The sequence below is a fragment of the Nicotiana sylvestris genome, chromosome 12 (assembly GCF_000393655.2).
Source record: "Nicotiana sylvestris chromosome 12, ASM39365v2, whole genome shotgun sequence".
Classification (NCBI taxonomy): domain Eukaryota; kingdom Viridiplantae; phylum Streptophyta; class Magnoliopsida; order Solanales; family Solanaceae; genus Nicotiana; species Nicotiana sylvestris.
The window spans coordinates 153,738,021-153,753,374 of record NC_091068.1 but is presented as its reverse complement, the minus strand read 5'-3'; the positions used below and the strand labels follow the sequence as shown (position 1 = coordinate 153,753,374).

General features: G+C 36.4%; 2 protein-coding genes across 2 annotated transcripts; both read right to left on the bottom strand.

Moving 5' to 3' along the window:
• Positions 1 to 243: 243 nt before the first annotated feature.
• On the bottom strand, positions 244 to 921 carry LOC104222301 (uncharacterized). Its single transcript, XM_009773529.1, has one exon. The coding sequence runs from the start codon at positions 919 to 921 to the stop codon at positions 244 to 246; it is 678 nt and encodes a 225-aa protein (XP_009771831.1).
• Positions 922 to 2,290: 1,369 nt separating this feature from the next.
• LOC104222300 (damage-control phosphatase At2g17340-like) lies at positions 2,291 to 11,193 on the bottom strand. The gene is made up of 12 exons (XM_009773528.2): positions 10,990 to 11,193; positions 10,805 to 10,870; positions 9,633 to 9,699; positions 9,457 to 9,525; positions 8,960 to 9,100; positions 6,886 to 7,014; positions 6,682 to 6,768; positions 5,759 to 5,833; positions 5,602 to 5,679; positions 3,434 to 3,511; positions 2,696 to 2,758; positions 2,291 to 2,506 (listed from the first exon to the last, which is right to left on the bottom strand). The coding sequence occupies exons 1-12, from the start codon at positions 11,157 to 11,159 to the stop codon at positions 2,426 to 2,428; spliced, it is 1,104 nt and encodes a 367-aa protein (XP_009771830.1). The 5' UTR covers positions 11,160 to 11,193; the 3' UTR covers positions 2,291 to 2,425.
• Between the last annotated feature and the right edge of the window lie 4,161 nt (positions 11,194 to 15,354).

Here is a 15,354-nt window from a genome sequence, read left to right as displayed (position 1 = left end):
CCTCCCTTAACTGTCTGCATTCTTCGGTTCTGTGACCATGGGTTCCATGGTATTTACATATTTGGTTAGGGTAGCTGGATTGTCTGTAGGGGCCTGGCCATCTAGTATCCTTGATCTGTCCAATGGCTGACACAATACCCGACGTATCGATGTCGAAGTTGTATTCCGATAGTCGTGGTGCTTTCGCGGGCTCACATGTTTTTCGAAACCACTTTTACTCATGATCCCTCAGGAGCTCTGTCCTCAATCATTCCTTCGATCATTTCGAACGAGATTCCGTCTTGGGCTGCTATTTTTACGATCTGTGTTGTATGATTGGTACCAATCTCTGTTCGATCGGGGTTCTCTGTCGATGTCCCTTTGAGTTCTGCTGACGAGCATGTTCAAATAAACTAAGCCGGAAGGTGTTCCCAATTGATCATCCTCGACCCTAATCTTTGACTGGTATCGATTATGTGCATCGGCCCAGGTCATATGTGGATATTCAATCAAATTCTGCTTTAGTTGTCGTGATGCCATCGAACTTCGCTCGTTCAAACCTTGAGTGAAGGCTTGGACAACCCAATCATTGGTGATCAAGTGTAGGTCCATGCATTCCATCTGGAACCGAGATACGAATTCCCTTAGCATTTCATTGTCCTTTTGTCCCACTTTGAAGACGTCTGACTTCCTAGTCGCGACCTTTATTGCTTCGACGTGTGCCTTTACGAATGAATCAACAAGCATGGTGAAGGAATCGATGGAATAGGGTGGCAGATTGTGGTACCATATCATTGCCCCTTTCGATAAAGTCTCTCCAAACTTTTTCAATAGAACGGATTCGATCTCATCGTCTTCTAAATCATTCCTTTTTATTGCACATGTGTAAGAAGTAACGTGCTCATTAGGGTCGGTGGCGTTGTATTTGGGAATTTCAGGCATACGAAATTTCTTTGGAATAGGCTTCAGAGCCGCACTTGGAGGGAAAGGTTTCTGCACAAGTTTCTACCCCCGATATTTGGTTAACCCATGAATTGTATGTTTCTACCTTTTTGTCATTAGCCTCGATTTTCTTTTCTCCCGATTCGATCCGTTTAGTGAGTTCCTCGAGCATCTTCATGATGGGGGGTCAGTTCCCGATCCATTGTCGTTCGATTTCTCCGGTACAGGTTCGACCCTATGAATAACTTCTTGTGATGTATCGAGCTCAATTCTGCTTGGTGCTTGATTATGATTTGGAGCTGTGCTATCGCAGCTTGCTGAGTCTGCAACATTTCAAATATCATTCGAAAGTTAATCTCGCTTTCTTCACCGCTTTGTTCGTTCTGATCGACTGCTCGGGCATCTTTGCGGGCGCTATTTTCAAGGTCGACATCCAAATTCCCATTAATGGCAATACGAGAACTGACATCGACTGGGTCTACGGTCGGTGGTCCATCGGGGTTGACTAGAGGTACTCTGTTTCCCCGGGCGACTATGTTCTCATTTTCGCCATGAGTCGAATCAGATAATTAAAAGACAAAGTGATCATATTCAAGAAAACATATGGATAATGAGTCGAATCACATAATGTATTCGTTTTTGCATACCACTTTTCAACCCGTCCATATCCAACCCAACCAGTCCATTTGCTGCCCAAAATCAGTTCAATTATCGTATTCGTCCATCCCACCATATCTCTTAGTGGTGTACCTTGTATCTGTATATCTTCAACATCCAATAACCGCCTCTCCTTGTGCGACAAGCCAACTTAGGGAACCAAGGTTTTTTTCTTGTTTATGCACTCGAATGCAACTTATAGCCTAATTAACCGAGACATTAAGGTATACATGAACATGTGCCAGATAAAAGAATCTCTTACATCTTACAAGCCAATGCAACTTGTTGCGATCGAGCTGTTGTTGAAGAAATGATCAATATATTACTTGTGTAGCTTACCCTTTAGACCTTTTTGAGAAGGTTACGTTCTGTTACAAATATGTTTACTTGATCCACAAAACAGCTTCATCTCAGCAGACAGGCCAATCACCAAACTGCTCTTTCCTGTAAAACTATGTACTGTTACACCCCTGGTTGTAACTCTCTTCTTCTATGGTTCCATCAAAGTAATGCAACACTTAAATGTTTAGCAATTGAACAGACAAGTAACTGTTGTTTTGGTATACTAGGTCCAATTGGCTACGCTCAAGTGCCGGAAAGACTACAGGGTGAGATCAAGTTGCACCTGTAATAATACCTGCATCGCCACGCTACTGCAGGAGCACCCAAGCAAAAGTTTAAGGAAGAAAATAATACATGTTGCAATCCAACCTTCAAGAACTTAAGAACATTTTCTGCAACAGAGTTGCAAACAATTTCCACTAAAATGATTTACAAGAATCTTCAATTTGTTGACTTTGTCCAATTGTCCAGTAGAAAGGACTGAAATACTTGATAACAAAACTATTTAACTTAAAGCTTCATTAAATTTGAAAACGCAATCATAAAGCCTTCCACCAAGAAACTGAGCGACCTCTGGGTGCTTCACCTGTGTTTGAGAAATCAAAAATTAAAAAAGAAGTGAGAATTAACAATCAAGGCAAAATTTTGCAAGGAAGGGGAAAAAGCCACTGAATATAAGGATTTCTCATTTTCTTTTTTGTCCTTCCTTTATCAGCAAGACATAAAGGGTAAAGGGAGAGGGAGAAGGTTGTAAATGAAAACATGACGCTGTTACCATTCCAATCTTGAGTGAAGCACATTTAAATTGAGCATACAGGTTTGTCTCTATTCCGCGGCCCTGCCATAAGAATTGAAAGTAAAGCTGAAAGTTTAGAGAGGGAGGGCGTGTGGAAATTTGCAATTACTTAAATATGGCGAGCCATGCAGCTCACATAGCTATTCACATTTATCAAAAAAAAAAGAAGAGGAACAACAACATAGCCATTCACACCCCAAGAGGCAGCCAATCTAATAGTGGACGTGAAGCTTGCCAGATTCTTCCCATAACTTGCCTTATTCCTCTCATATTTAATCAAGTAGTCCATGCATGAAAAGGACTGATATAGTGGTTCTAAGCCACAGTACATACTGAGTAGAGTTGAGTTGAAGCAATAAAATATGATTAACGCACATAACTCGTTTCCCATTTAAGGATAAGTATAAAGAAAAAGAAAACAAAGAGTAGGAGTTAGAATAAACACACAAGACAAGGTATGAATGAATCACATCACTGACTGATGCTTTTTAGACGGCAACAACAACAAAGAATCACTAAGTTCTAACTCGTCATTCCACAGTGGAGATAGCAGCCTCCACCAATAACTGCAGTAGCAGCATCGAGGAAATGGAAATTTTCCTCAAAGGTATACTGTGGTTTCAGACAAGCATTAATACAAAACTAGAACAAAAGATGACATGAAAGGGCCTTTTCCAAAGGGATTGGAGCAAGAGAATCGATTTGCAAAAGGCTTACCATGCCTTCCAATATGACGAGGTCAGCATCACTTGCCAAGTACGCCAGTTCCTGAGAAACTGTTGTGAGATCAATAACCTGCAACAACATGCATAAATGCTCTCAGTAAAATAGTCTGACAGCTGGACCAGCCCAAAACTCGCCTTGTCAGCCTGACATCTATGCAATTCCTCACATGCGTAATGGCCTAGCCAAGCCAAGTTGGAGAGTGAGCTCAAGGGTAGGTGCATTGTAAATTTAGGTTGGGTGTGAACCAAAATAAGGTAGCTGTGAACTCAACTGGCTTGCTTAAAAGTAGAAATTCACAGTAAGCTTGCACAAAAACCAAATGTATAAAACATATTAGGTATAACTTTTGATAAAGAACATATTAGGTATAACTTAAGGAATATACCAGAAAGAGTAAATAGTATATTCGTCTATCATATATGTCAAAGAAAGCAACTTAATCCTCCATATTCAGTATGATTCAATTATCTAGTTCTTAGTAAATCGTAACAATCAAAAGTTTATAATATTTCACTAGTCACTCAAAATAATCATACAATCTTGTTTGGACAAATAAAATGAAAAAGAAAAACAAAAGGAAAAGCAACTTTAAACAACAAGAAAAGTATAAAAAAAAATAGAGATATCTATTAAGAGATAGAGGAAATTAATAAGGAGAAATAGGAGGAAAAGAAAGGGTTCCGAATAGTTTATTAAATTAATAATCAGCCAAACTTAATTGAAGGGAATTTAGGACAAAGGTTAATGAGTTGAAGAGAAAAATACCATGAAAATTAGTTTTAAGGCAAGCAACAGGTAGCTAATAGTAAGGGGCATAGTGCATTTTCCTTTACAGCAGAAGAATTCTATTGATTTACCTTAAAAGATTGAATTTGTGAGCAAACCAATTTTATGAGCATTAATGATGTAACTAGCTCTAAAGATCTTGGACTTGTTTCACAACACCTTGGTTTCTTAATCTTGTCCAACTTGAGTAAGTGGAACTACTTACCGTATAACTATCGAAAACCTTTTTTTTTTGTGTGTGTGTGTGTGGGGGGGGGGGGGGGGATTAACCAGTTTTCGCACAAAAGAAATGTTCGGAAGTGATTGAAATCGTGAACATAAAAGCTGAATAATTACATCAGGCAAAGGAATAGTAAGCATGAAATTAGCAGATTAGTTGTGAGCCACCATTAAACTGAGAGGGACAATCTAAATCTAGAAATGAGTCTCACACCCGCTCTTTTGGGGGTGTAGGGAGAAAGCTCTGCAGCATGTGAATGAAGCTAAAAAATGACTGCCACTTACCGGCAAATCGTTTCCAGAATTGGCCACTAAAATTAACCAGTTTTCACGCAAAAGAAATGTTCGGAAGTGATTGAAATCGTGAACATAAAAGCTGAATAATTACATCAGGCTAAGCAATAGTAAGTATGAAATTAGCAGATTAGTTGTGAGCCACCATTAATTCAGGTCAAAAACCTTAACTGAGAGGGACAATCTAAATCTAGAAATGAGTCTCACACCCGCTCTTTGGGGTTGGGGGTGCAGGGAGAAAGCTCTGCAGCATGTGAATGAAGCTGAAAAATGACTGCCACTTACCGGCAAATCGTTTCCAGAATTGGCCACTAAAATTAACCAGTTTTCACACAAAAGAAATGTTCGGAAGTGATTGAAATCGTGAACATAAAAGCTGAATAATTACATCAGGCCAAGCAATAGTAAGCATGAAATTAGCAGATTATTGTGAGCCACCACTAATTCAGGTCAAAAACGTTGACTGAGAGGGACAATCTAAATCTAGAAATGAGTCTCACGCCCGCTCTTTGGGGGTGCAGGGAGGAAGCTCTGCAGCAAGTGAATGAAGCTAAAAAATGACTGCCACTTACCGGCAAATCGTTTCCAGAATTGGCCGCTAAAATTAACCAGTTTTCACACAAAAGAAATGTCCGGAAGTGATTGAAATCGTGAACATAAAAGCTGAATAATTACATCAGGCCAAGCAATAGTAAGCATGAAATTAGCAGATCAGTTGTGAGCCACCATTAATTCAGGTCAAAAACCTTGACTGAGAGGGACAATCTAAATCTAGAAATGAGTCTCACACCCGCTCTTTGGGGGTGCAGGGAGGAAGCTCTGCAGCATGTGAATGAAGCTAAACAATGACTGCCACTTACCGGCAAATCATTTCCAGAATTGGCCACTAAAAGATTGGATGTGTCAACACCTATGAGCTTCCCATGCTCATCCTTCAACTGTTAATAACCCAAACAACATGTTAAGGCCAAACTAAAGCGGAGAGCCCCAAAAGTTTAAATATAAAGCTTGCACTACCTTAGATATAATCTCTACTAACTCAGTGTAAGTAACATCATTGATAGAAGGTAAGTCATTAGCAGCCAAAACAACCTGGTCAAATAAAAGCAGTTGTAAAATGAGATATGGAAACAAGAAAAACACACTGTTACCGGAAATGCTTTCATTTCTTTGACCAGTTGTAAAATGAGATATGGAAGCAAGAAAAACACATTGTTACTGGAAATTCTTTCATTTCTTTGACCAGTTGTAAATGAGATATGGAAACAAGAAAAACACATTGTTACCTGAATGCTTTCATTTACTACCAATATGAGCTCAAAATAGCTACTAAATTTATCAGCTGTTCAATTAGCGGCAACCAATCCGATGAACTTCATACTACCATCATGGCTACATAAACAAAGTGTGTAACTTATTCACTGGGGCTTCATGCCTATTAAACTAGGGTTTATTAGTATTCCTGAATTCATTCAAGAAATGTTCAGGTCCTAATCTTAGCTTCAGGGGATTGATGAAACAGAAACAAGACAAGAATGATGATATTCACTGTACACAAGGTGCTACAACTATGATATAGCCATAAAAGCAACGCAAAGCCCCAGCTTGTTTGTAATGTTTAGTGGAGATTAAAAAATTCCATTAATGTAATAAATGCTGCAAAAAGAGAAATAAAAGAGAATGAAGTTACACTTTCAGAAGAGGAAGTCAATGTCCTATTGCAGGGATCTATACTACACCACACTGAACTCGTGTGCACCCATAAAAACCCACAAACCAAGCATATCAAATACATGTCAATTAATGGTATTTCATTCAATGCAATGTAATCAAAGAACAGTCCAGCTACTGGTGGCCTACAACTTGAATCCAGTTTATAAAAAACGCAAGAAACTTCTGAGCTTTACATACAACAAAGGACAAGGGAATCCAAAATAAACCTGTGCTCCATGACGAAGTAATTCTCTAGCAAATGGCAAAATACCCAAAATAATATCTGCACCACAATTATCAACAAAGATTACAGCCTGTATAAGAGTAAGGAGGTCAGTGAAGGAACAGACATCAAACATACTGGATCCTGGTCAAAATAAAGATCAGAAAACTTGAAGCCCAATGAAGACGAAATATGACAAGAAACTCACCTTTTTCCATGTTTTTCTACTCCATTTTGTGATGAAAGTGTCCACATCATCAATAACCCAGGGTCGAGGGACAAGGTTTTGGCAACTAGCTAGAAAAGACATACCATCCTCTGAAAATAGCTCTGCAAGCTTCAAGGGAGGTTAAGGAAAGTAGACATTAATTACAAGATCTTGAAAATTTTGAATCATTTTAGAATTGCTAGTTGTGCAGGATGTAAGATTATATTATATCAAAATCAAATTTGACAGGTTTCAGCTAGCTGGATTCTCTATAGGTTCCAACAAGATGCTCAGGATATCATACTCTTGCATTTCACAGAGCGCCCCCTATTGAAATCTGCATGTTGTTATATGCTACAAGGACTCAGGTATGCAAATACCTCAGAGAGGGGAAAGTATATAGGCACGTTCAATTTCTAGCAGAAAAGGGCATCCCGGTGCACTAAGCTCCCGCTATGCGTGGGGTCCGGGGAAGGGCCATACCACAAGGGTCAATTTCTAGCAGGTTTTATGTACTTGTAAGGATCTTTACAGTGGACCTAATTATGCAACACCCGTTTGACATGAGTAGGTTTAGGCAAATGAAGAGTTTAACACAGGTGTTTTGTAACAAGTTCCTCAAATAAGAGCACTTCTTTCAAATGATGAATCTAAACTATCTGAACAGACTGACACACTGATAACTTTAAGCCTCATTGTGTTACTGGTAATGGATAAGCACTGTAAGACTTCTCTGATAATTCTAGTTGATTTGCATCTTTCATAAAGTTTCTAAGCTAGGAAAAGTTCCTGAGAATGGTCCCAAGATTGTGAAGTCCATAGAAACAATTTTAAATTAAAGGATTGTGGAGTCCTTAAAAATTGGAGAGACAGTAAGAAATGTGATTCAGTAACTATTAGGCTTCAGCATGAGAACCATGCGGCAGAAAATAATTTTCTGATCCTGGGAGTGACTCAGGAAGACAAGACTTTTTGTCTGAAACTCCAAAGTCCAGCATAAATCCCAGAGAAGCGCACAAGAATCTGTCACATATACCAATCTTCCGGTAATTCTAAGAATGAAAAGGCTGCCTCTAAGTAGGATCAGTATTGAGTGCTGACTTTATGGTTAGTTTGGAGGTAACAACATATATGCGAGGTTGCTCTTCATTATCATCCAATTGTTTGCTTCAAGTTGTTTTAGACTTTTTTGCATTCATTTTAGTTTTTGTACATTTCCCTGTATCCCTTAATAAGCAATCATCTTACCTAGAGCCCATTTTTCCGAGCTGATTAATAACTGCATTAAAAGCTTCTGATTTAACCACATTATAAATAAATAAAAAAGTCATTTCCAGCTTCACATTAAAAGGTTAAATATCATTGGTGACTTGGGATGGCCTAAGACTAATCCATGAAGAAAAAGGTTAAATATCATTGGTGACTTGGGATGGCCTAAGACTAATCCATGAACAAGGCAAAGAAGCCAGCCTAACAACCGATTCAAAGATTGAGAACTTTCTAAAAAAGATAGATAACTTAGTCTGAGAGTCAATTATCCACCTAATCGACTTCATCAACCAAACCATGTCCCGCATAAACTGTAAGGGAGAGGCATAATTATAGGCTTTCTTGATATCCAATTTCCATAGAACAAAATCTTGATATCCAATTTCCATAGAACAAAATACTTTGATTCTAGACCTAGTTGTATCTTAGTGCAGCCATTTTGTCACCAATCTTTTTTTCATTTATAGGGAGCAAGTTTTTCACCAATTATGACATTAATGTGGCAAGCAAAGGAAGAAAAACTACTGACGGAACCAACGGAGGAAAGATGAACTCGAGCAACTTAACTTTCCACTAGAATTTCGAGATAATTTGGGCATACCATTGAACGATTCTACAATTCAATATTGTCAAAAGTGCTATAGAATAAATCAAAGCTATTGATGGAAAGCATTCTATTAGTAGTTGCCATAACTTGACTGATTGCCCAGGCATAATATATGATTTAGATGAACTAATGGTTCAGAAGATTAACTGACTTCATGCAGAGATTGTGAAGAAATCATGGATCAAAAAGCATGAGTACCTTTGCGGAGCCAAGATCAAAAATATTTCCTGCAAAAATTCCTCTGATCAGATTCTCTACGCGCTTGGCTTCATCCTCAATAGCATCATTAAGACATACTACCTCCTCAAATAAGGATATAGCCTTTGCATTTTCTTCATCCTAGCGCATTTTCATACACCAAAAACCATAGCAGTTAAAACCAGACATTAATTTCCGATGTTGCAGGACAAGGAGTACAAAACAATCTGATGACCTTTAAAGAACTGGGATTGTTTAATTTGTAAGGCATGTCAACATCCACAAGCAGACACCCTAGTGCATGTTTGCACAGCAGATGCAAAGTTAGGGTCCATATCTCACTTCTGGATGATCCACCATGTTATAGAATGACAGTTTTCATCTATATATTAGAGACTTTCATAGCACTCTTCATATCCTTAAGGTTATTTCTTTAAACACTTGTTAACACGAGAGAGTCAACTTAAGGAACTTAATAATGGTAAAATCATACTAACCTTGACCTTTTTGAATATATCTCTGAATCCCACTTCTCTAAGCACTTGCTCTCTAAGGCGACAAAGAAGCTAAAAGAATACAAAGAAGGAGAAAGTGGTAGCTTCTTAGCCAACAACAAAAAGTTGTCAGGAAACTTAAGGGTCAATAACTGCTTTGCTAATACGGTTAAACTTACAATGCAATCAGGAGGCCCTCCATGACTTTCAGGATCTTTCTTTAGATCCTCAAGTATTTCAGCATACCTATCCACCAAAAGGAAAAACAGGTAAAGACGGAAACTGTCATCAATTTTGATTTTGTAGCATATAAACCTCAAACCTTCTGAAATATACGGACACTTGCTCAAGGTATGATCTAAAGCGACTTTAATTTTTCCATCACTTTGACGACAAGTAAAACCACTAAATTAGAATAGAAATAAATCGATACCCAATTTCCCTCCAAAATGAACACTAAATACATGAAACTAACCTACACAGTAATCTTTTCTTTTATAAGTAGTAAAAAAATTTCTTGATAAGTATTGATAAATTAAATATATTTTATTGATTTGAGAGAAGATTAAATAAGAAAAGGTGTCTAAAATGGTTTGGCCATATACTACGCACACCTCCAAATCCAGTAGGCGCGACATTGATGATTAAGGACTAGAAGTGGATGAGGTAAGCTTAAAATCATGTGGAGAGAAGATGTCTCAAAAGACCTAACTTAGTTCATAACCGAATATAATGGAATCAAAATATCAATACAGGTGATATCATCTAGTTGGGATTAGCTTTGTTGTGGTTACACTTACTTTAGGTCTAATTAGAAAAATGTGAGATTTAGAGAACTTCTAGTTTTATAGCCCACTAATTTGTCTACTACCTAGCCCTCCGGCTGCTCCCCGTGCCCTTTAAGCACATTGAAGCATGTACTTAAGCTAGCTTGTTGGATAAATAGAGAATCAAAAAATTGACAAAAAGCAACTTTCTTTCAGCATTGTGTACTTAAGCTTAAAACTTGGAAACTAGTTCTTCTAATTTAGTTTCCTTGGTACCCACCGCTACCCTTATCTAACAAAACGAATTAACAACAGAAGGAAGTATTTTCTATTCCATTGACCAACCTATTCCGTGAAGCTAGGGGTAATAGATAATAGTTCAAGTTTTATGCATTGAAGGTCACTTAAAAGGTAATAGCTGATATCTTCATTTTTAATAAATAAGCATAGGTTTGTAACTTAGATAAATGGTGACTAACCTGCTATAACAGATTAAATTATATTAATAGTGCAAATATTCATTACACGGTCAGTTATAACTTAAATCCAATAGGAAAAATACAAAAATATAGTGTAGAAGGTACCTCTGAGCAAACTTTTCGGCTCGCAAAGGAGCATCTGGAACAGTGTCATCGCTCTCGGCCCTCTTCCTGCATTTATTTAAAAACAAATGAAAATTCTCAGATAAACGAATTATTACGGGAAAAATTTAGCTCGATTAGATCGACAATTCATTTTTCTCAAATCTAAAACTGGAGCATTTGAGTACCTAAAAGAAGGGATGGAATTGAAAAAGAGGTCGATCCAGGAAATCTCGGTGGGAGTAGGTTTCTTGGGATTGTCGGAAGGGAACCTGTAAGGAATGGTACATGCTCGGTAATTTGACTCGATCGGAGTCATCAGCAACGGGAACGGCACCAGTTCGCCTGAGCTCTCCATCTTTACTGGCGCTTCTCTTATTTTTCCTGGCAATCTGCAAGTAGAGTCTATTTATTATTAGTACTGTACTATTTTTTCTTTTTCCAGTATCAAATTATGTGAATTTTACTAATATTTTAAAATATATATATTTTATCATATTAATATGAGAAAATTATGATATTTAATATTTTTGTATAGTTTTAAAGCATTTAAAGTTTAATTTTAAAATATTAAATTAATCTAATTTAACTTAACTTTAAAATTAATCGACCTAACACTCGAGAGGGAATAGTAATTTTTTTAAAACCTACTACTGCTTGAGCAAAAGGAATAGAAAGTGAAACATAAATTAGGAGCGTTGGTAATCCGTACAAAGAGTGGGAGTATTGTAATCTATCCTACTGTTAAAAGCACAAAGCTCCAACATAAAATGTTAATCAACTTTTTTGTCTTTTCATTGAATAACATATTTGATAAAGCTGGAAATATAATTACCATTTAAAAATTTTATTAATTTTTTGTATTCATTATTTAATTAAAAAAATTCATTAGTATGTTGATGTCAGAGTTCTGGGCCAAAATTATCGCTTACCTTTATCCTTCAAATATAACCTTGAGCAACAATTTTCCTCTAAATTTGCAAAATTTGAGTGCCTTTAGTCCAGGTAACAGATAATACAACATCATTTAGAAAACTTACAGAAATATAACACTCAATTGCAATTGTAACTTTAAATAAAAAAAACTCAGCTCTCTTTCATTACAAAATCAATCGATTACCAACTTTTCTACTGGAGAAATTTATTACTTTCACCCGATTCAAACAACCTAGATGGCCGGTGAACTTAGTGTGTCATATTAGATTTTTCCTATTATGTATATGATACAATATAATAAAGTTCATAATTAATATTTAATGAAAGACTAATCACGTCCGTCTGATCGGTCACTTGATGGACGTACCGGATTAAGTGAGAACCTCTATAAATTGGTTCTCTCCCCACCCATTAGGGTTACCACCTATTCTATTCTTCTTTTCCATCACTAAAGACGACGGTAATGAAAGTTAGGGCAATGGGCGAGAAACCAATTTCAATAAACGCTTCCGCTTTGTGATAATGGCTTCCACTTCAGATATGTTTTCTGTATTGATTATATGTAAGATTATCATGTTCAAGATTCTGATATAAATTAAAATTTATGTTAACCCGTTGTATCAGAGCCTGGATTACTTGAATTGATAATCTTCGTTCATGAAAAAATATTATTTATCGTACACATAATTAATTTGACCCACCATCACTGTGTTGTGCTAGTCTTGCTGAACTTATGTTTCTTTAATGATAACGAATTAATATATTAAGATGAAGAAGAACGTGAATGATGCTTTAATGTCGGGCATTACAATTGCTTACTTTATGATTTTGGCGGCTGTTTTCATGCTTCTTAAGGGTTTTATGACATCCAAAATTAATAAATTACATGTAAAGTACTATTAATTAATTGATGATTGGCTACTGAAGAATCTTAGGGAATAAGTATTGTTTTGATATTAAACATCCGTGGGAACAAATTAGTGATAAGCTAATGAGAATCCCTTTCGGTGACATTCTATAAGTTTGATTATCTATTGTTGTTCTTTGAAAGCTGAAAATTTTCAATCAAATTCAGTTCTAAGTTTTCGACTAGGTTACCGCTAAATCATGTTTTGTCCCAACATTTAAGCCCCACCATAAAAGGGGTTTTAAGTTAATTATGACATGAGTTATTTAATTCATTTAAAATAGACTCGTTATTATTTTACTTGGCTATAAAGCAATTTGTGTGGGATCTGTTTAAAATATTTGGGCAATTGCGTTAATAAACTCATTTATTATTTGTTTATTTTATGTATGTGATTAATGTTTGTATAGTTTGTTAGTCACGAAAGTGATCAAACTAGATTGTTTAAAGTATTCACATGCATAAAATCTTATGATATTTATTTTATGTGTGAACTTATGTTTATATATTTTGCTAGTCACCAAAGTGGTCAAACTAGTTTGTTTATGAATTTATGCATACAGAAAACTGTAGTTTATCCATAAAACTAATGAAATGCCTATTATTAAAAATAAATGGATAAATTAATTTTCACTGTTGTTAGAACTTAAGGATTTATACGAAGGTGGATCAATTATTCTATGAATAGTAAATATGATGAGGTAAATTAATATTCTTTAGTCAAATATATATTTGTATGTCCAAAGATGTTACATATGTTCGGTTAAAAATATTTAATTACCTATTAAAGACTAAATGGCATTTAAAGTATGATAGTGTGTCGTAATATTTACCCAAAGGAGAATTAGGGTATACTTTTATTGTTTTACTGAATCCATATTGATTTGTAAGCATGTATTATCTATTTTGTAGCTATTCCTTTTCATTCGCATGCTTCGTCTGTTACCGTGTTCAATGGATTGAACTTTTATGAATGACATGAACAAGTCCAATTCCACTTAGCTGTGATGGATCTTGACTTGGCTTTGCTGAATTATAAGCCCACTGGCTTTGCTGAATGATAAGCCCACTGTTATTACTGATTCGAGCAGTGTGGATGAGAAGTTCTTCTATAAAGCATGATAACACTCTAGTAGGCTGAGCCTTATATTTATGTGAATGACTATTGCCAACAATATTAAGAGCACTATTCCACAAATAGAACATTTTGTGGAAGAACATTTTCGTTCTACAGATAAGCCTCTCGCTGGTACATTAATGATTGAACTCACGACCATGAAGTTTGTTGATTCACGTAGTATGCAAAATCATATTATCAAGATGACTAACATTGCAGCAAGACTTCAGACTTTGGGGATGAAAGTGGATGACTCCTTCTTGGTTTAATTTATTCTGAACTCGCTGACTCCTGAGTATGGACCATTTCAAAATTAACTATAATACTATTAAGGATAAGTGGAATGTTAGTAAATTGTCCAGCATGCTACTCAGGAGGAGTCAATAAAAGTACAAGAGGAGGGTGAATTATAACCGATTTAAAAATCTTAGTTGACTAAGTATGAGTTTAGTCGACTAGACTTTATGCAGTGATCGATTTTGTAGAGATAAACTAAATGAGAAAAAGGATAAAGAAGAGACAGTAGTTTTATACTGGTTCAGTATCGGTGTGGTCATACATCCAATTCCCTTGGGTCACAAGAGTTCTCTTAGATCTTTGATAAATGTTTACAGTAGTGATGGTTTTAGTTCGTTCACCACCAACGATATACAACAACAATAATTCTTTCCAATGTTGACACAAGTCTTGTTTTGTGTTCTAATTCTTCATATATTTTGTGACACTTGTAGACTCAAGAATACAGTATTTGTACTAAGAACTAGAAAGGCTTAGAAACAGATGATGTGGTTGTGTGATCGTCTTCTTGAGTTTGCCAATCTTCTTATAGGAGAGTTTTGAGTAGCCGTTGCAGATTGACCTTTGATTGAGGCACAGAATATTCTAAGAGATTTGACACAAGAGGTGCCTCCGAATCCTGCACAAGAGATGGGTTGGATTCGTTTACGTCCTTCCCTTTTATATCCATAATCAAGGGAGTGATTTGTGGCTTAATTTGATTGATCAATCTTCAGTATCGCTAGTTTCTAAATCAGCCCTTGAAGTAGGGCCTAATTTTCTTTAGCGGTTGCACTTAATATGTTTCCTTTTTGATATCTTCGATGTCCTTTGATTTAGTGTTGTTCTGACTTCCTTTAACGCCTGGACTTGATTTTGTTTCCTGTTTGATGACTTTGACTTCCTTTGGTTTAGCATCGTTCATGTTGCCTTTGATCTTGTTTCCTTTCTGATGTCCTTACCAAAAGGACTTCCTTTGAAGTAGTGTTGCCTTGATAGTCTCCAAATTATGGGGCCTCATTCAGCAACCACCGCCATGATAGAGTCGCCTGGATATGCACACGAGGTGCAAAGAGTAACGTGAGTACCCCAACTCAGTAAGTAACAAGTCCAAACTTTGGACTGAAAGGTAGTGATGAACTCAACCGCAACAGATATAATAGAAATAAATGTGCAGAAACATAGGCATGCTTTCAAGTTAAATAGATAGCTCAAAACAATAAAGTAAATACAGATCTGAACAATGTAAGGTATATAACTCAACTATCTCTACATGCCAATGCACATACTGTATGAAATGCACTAATTGCTTTCGCT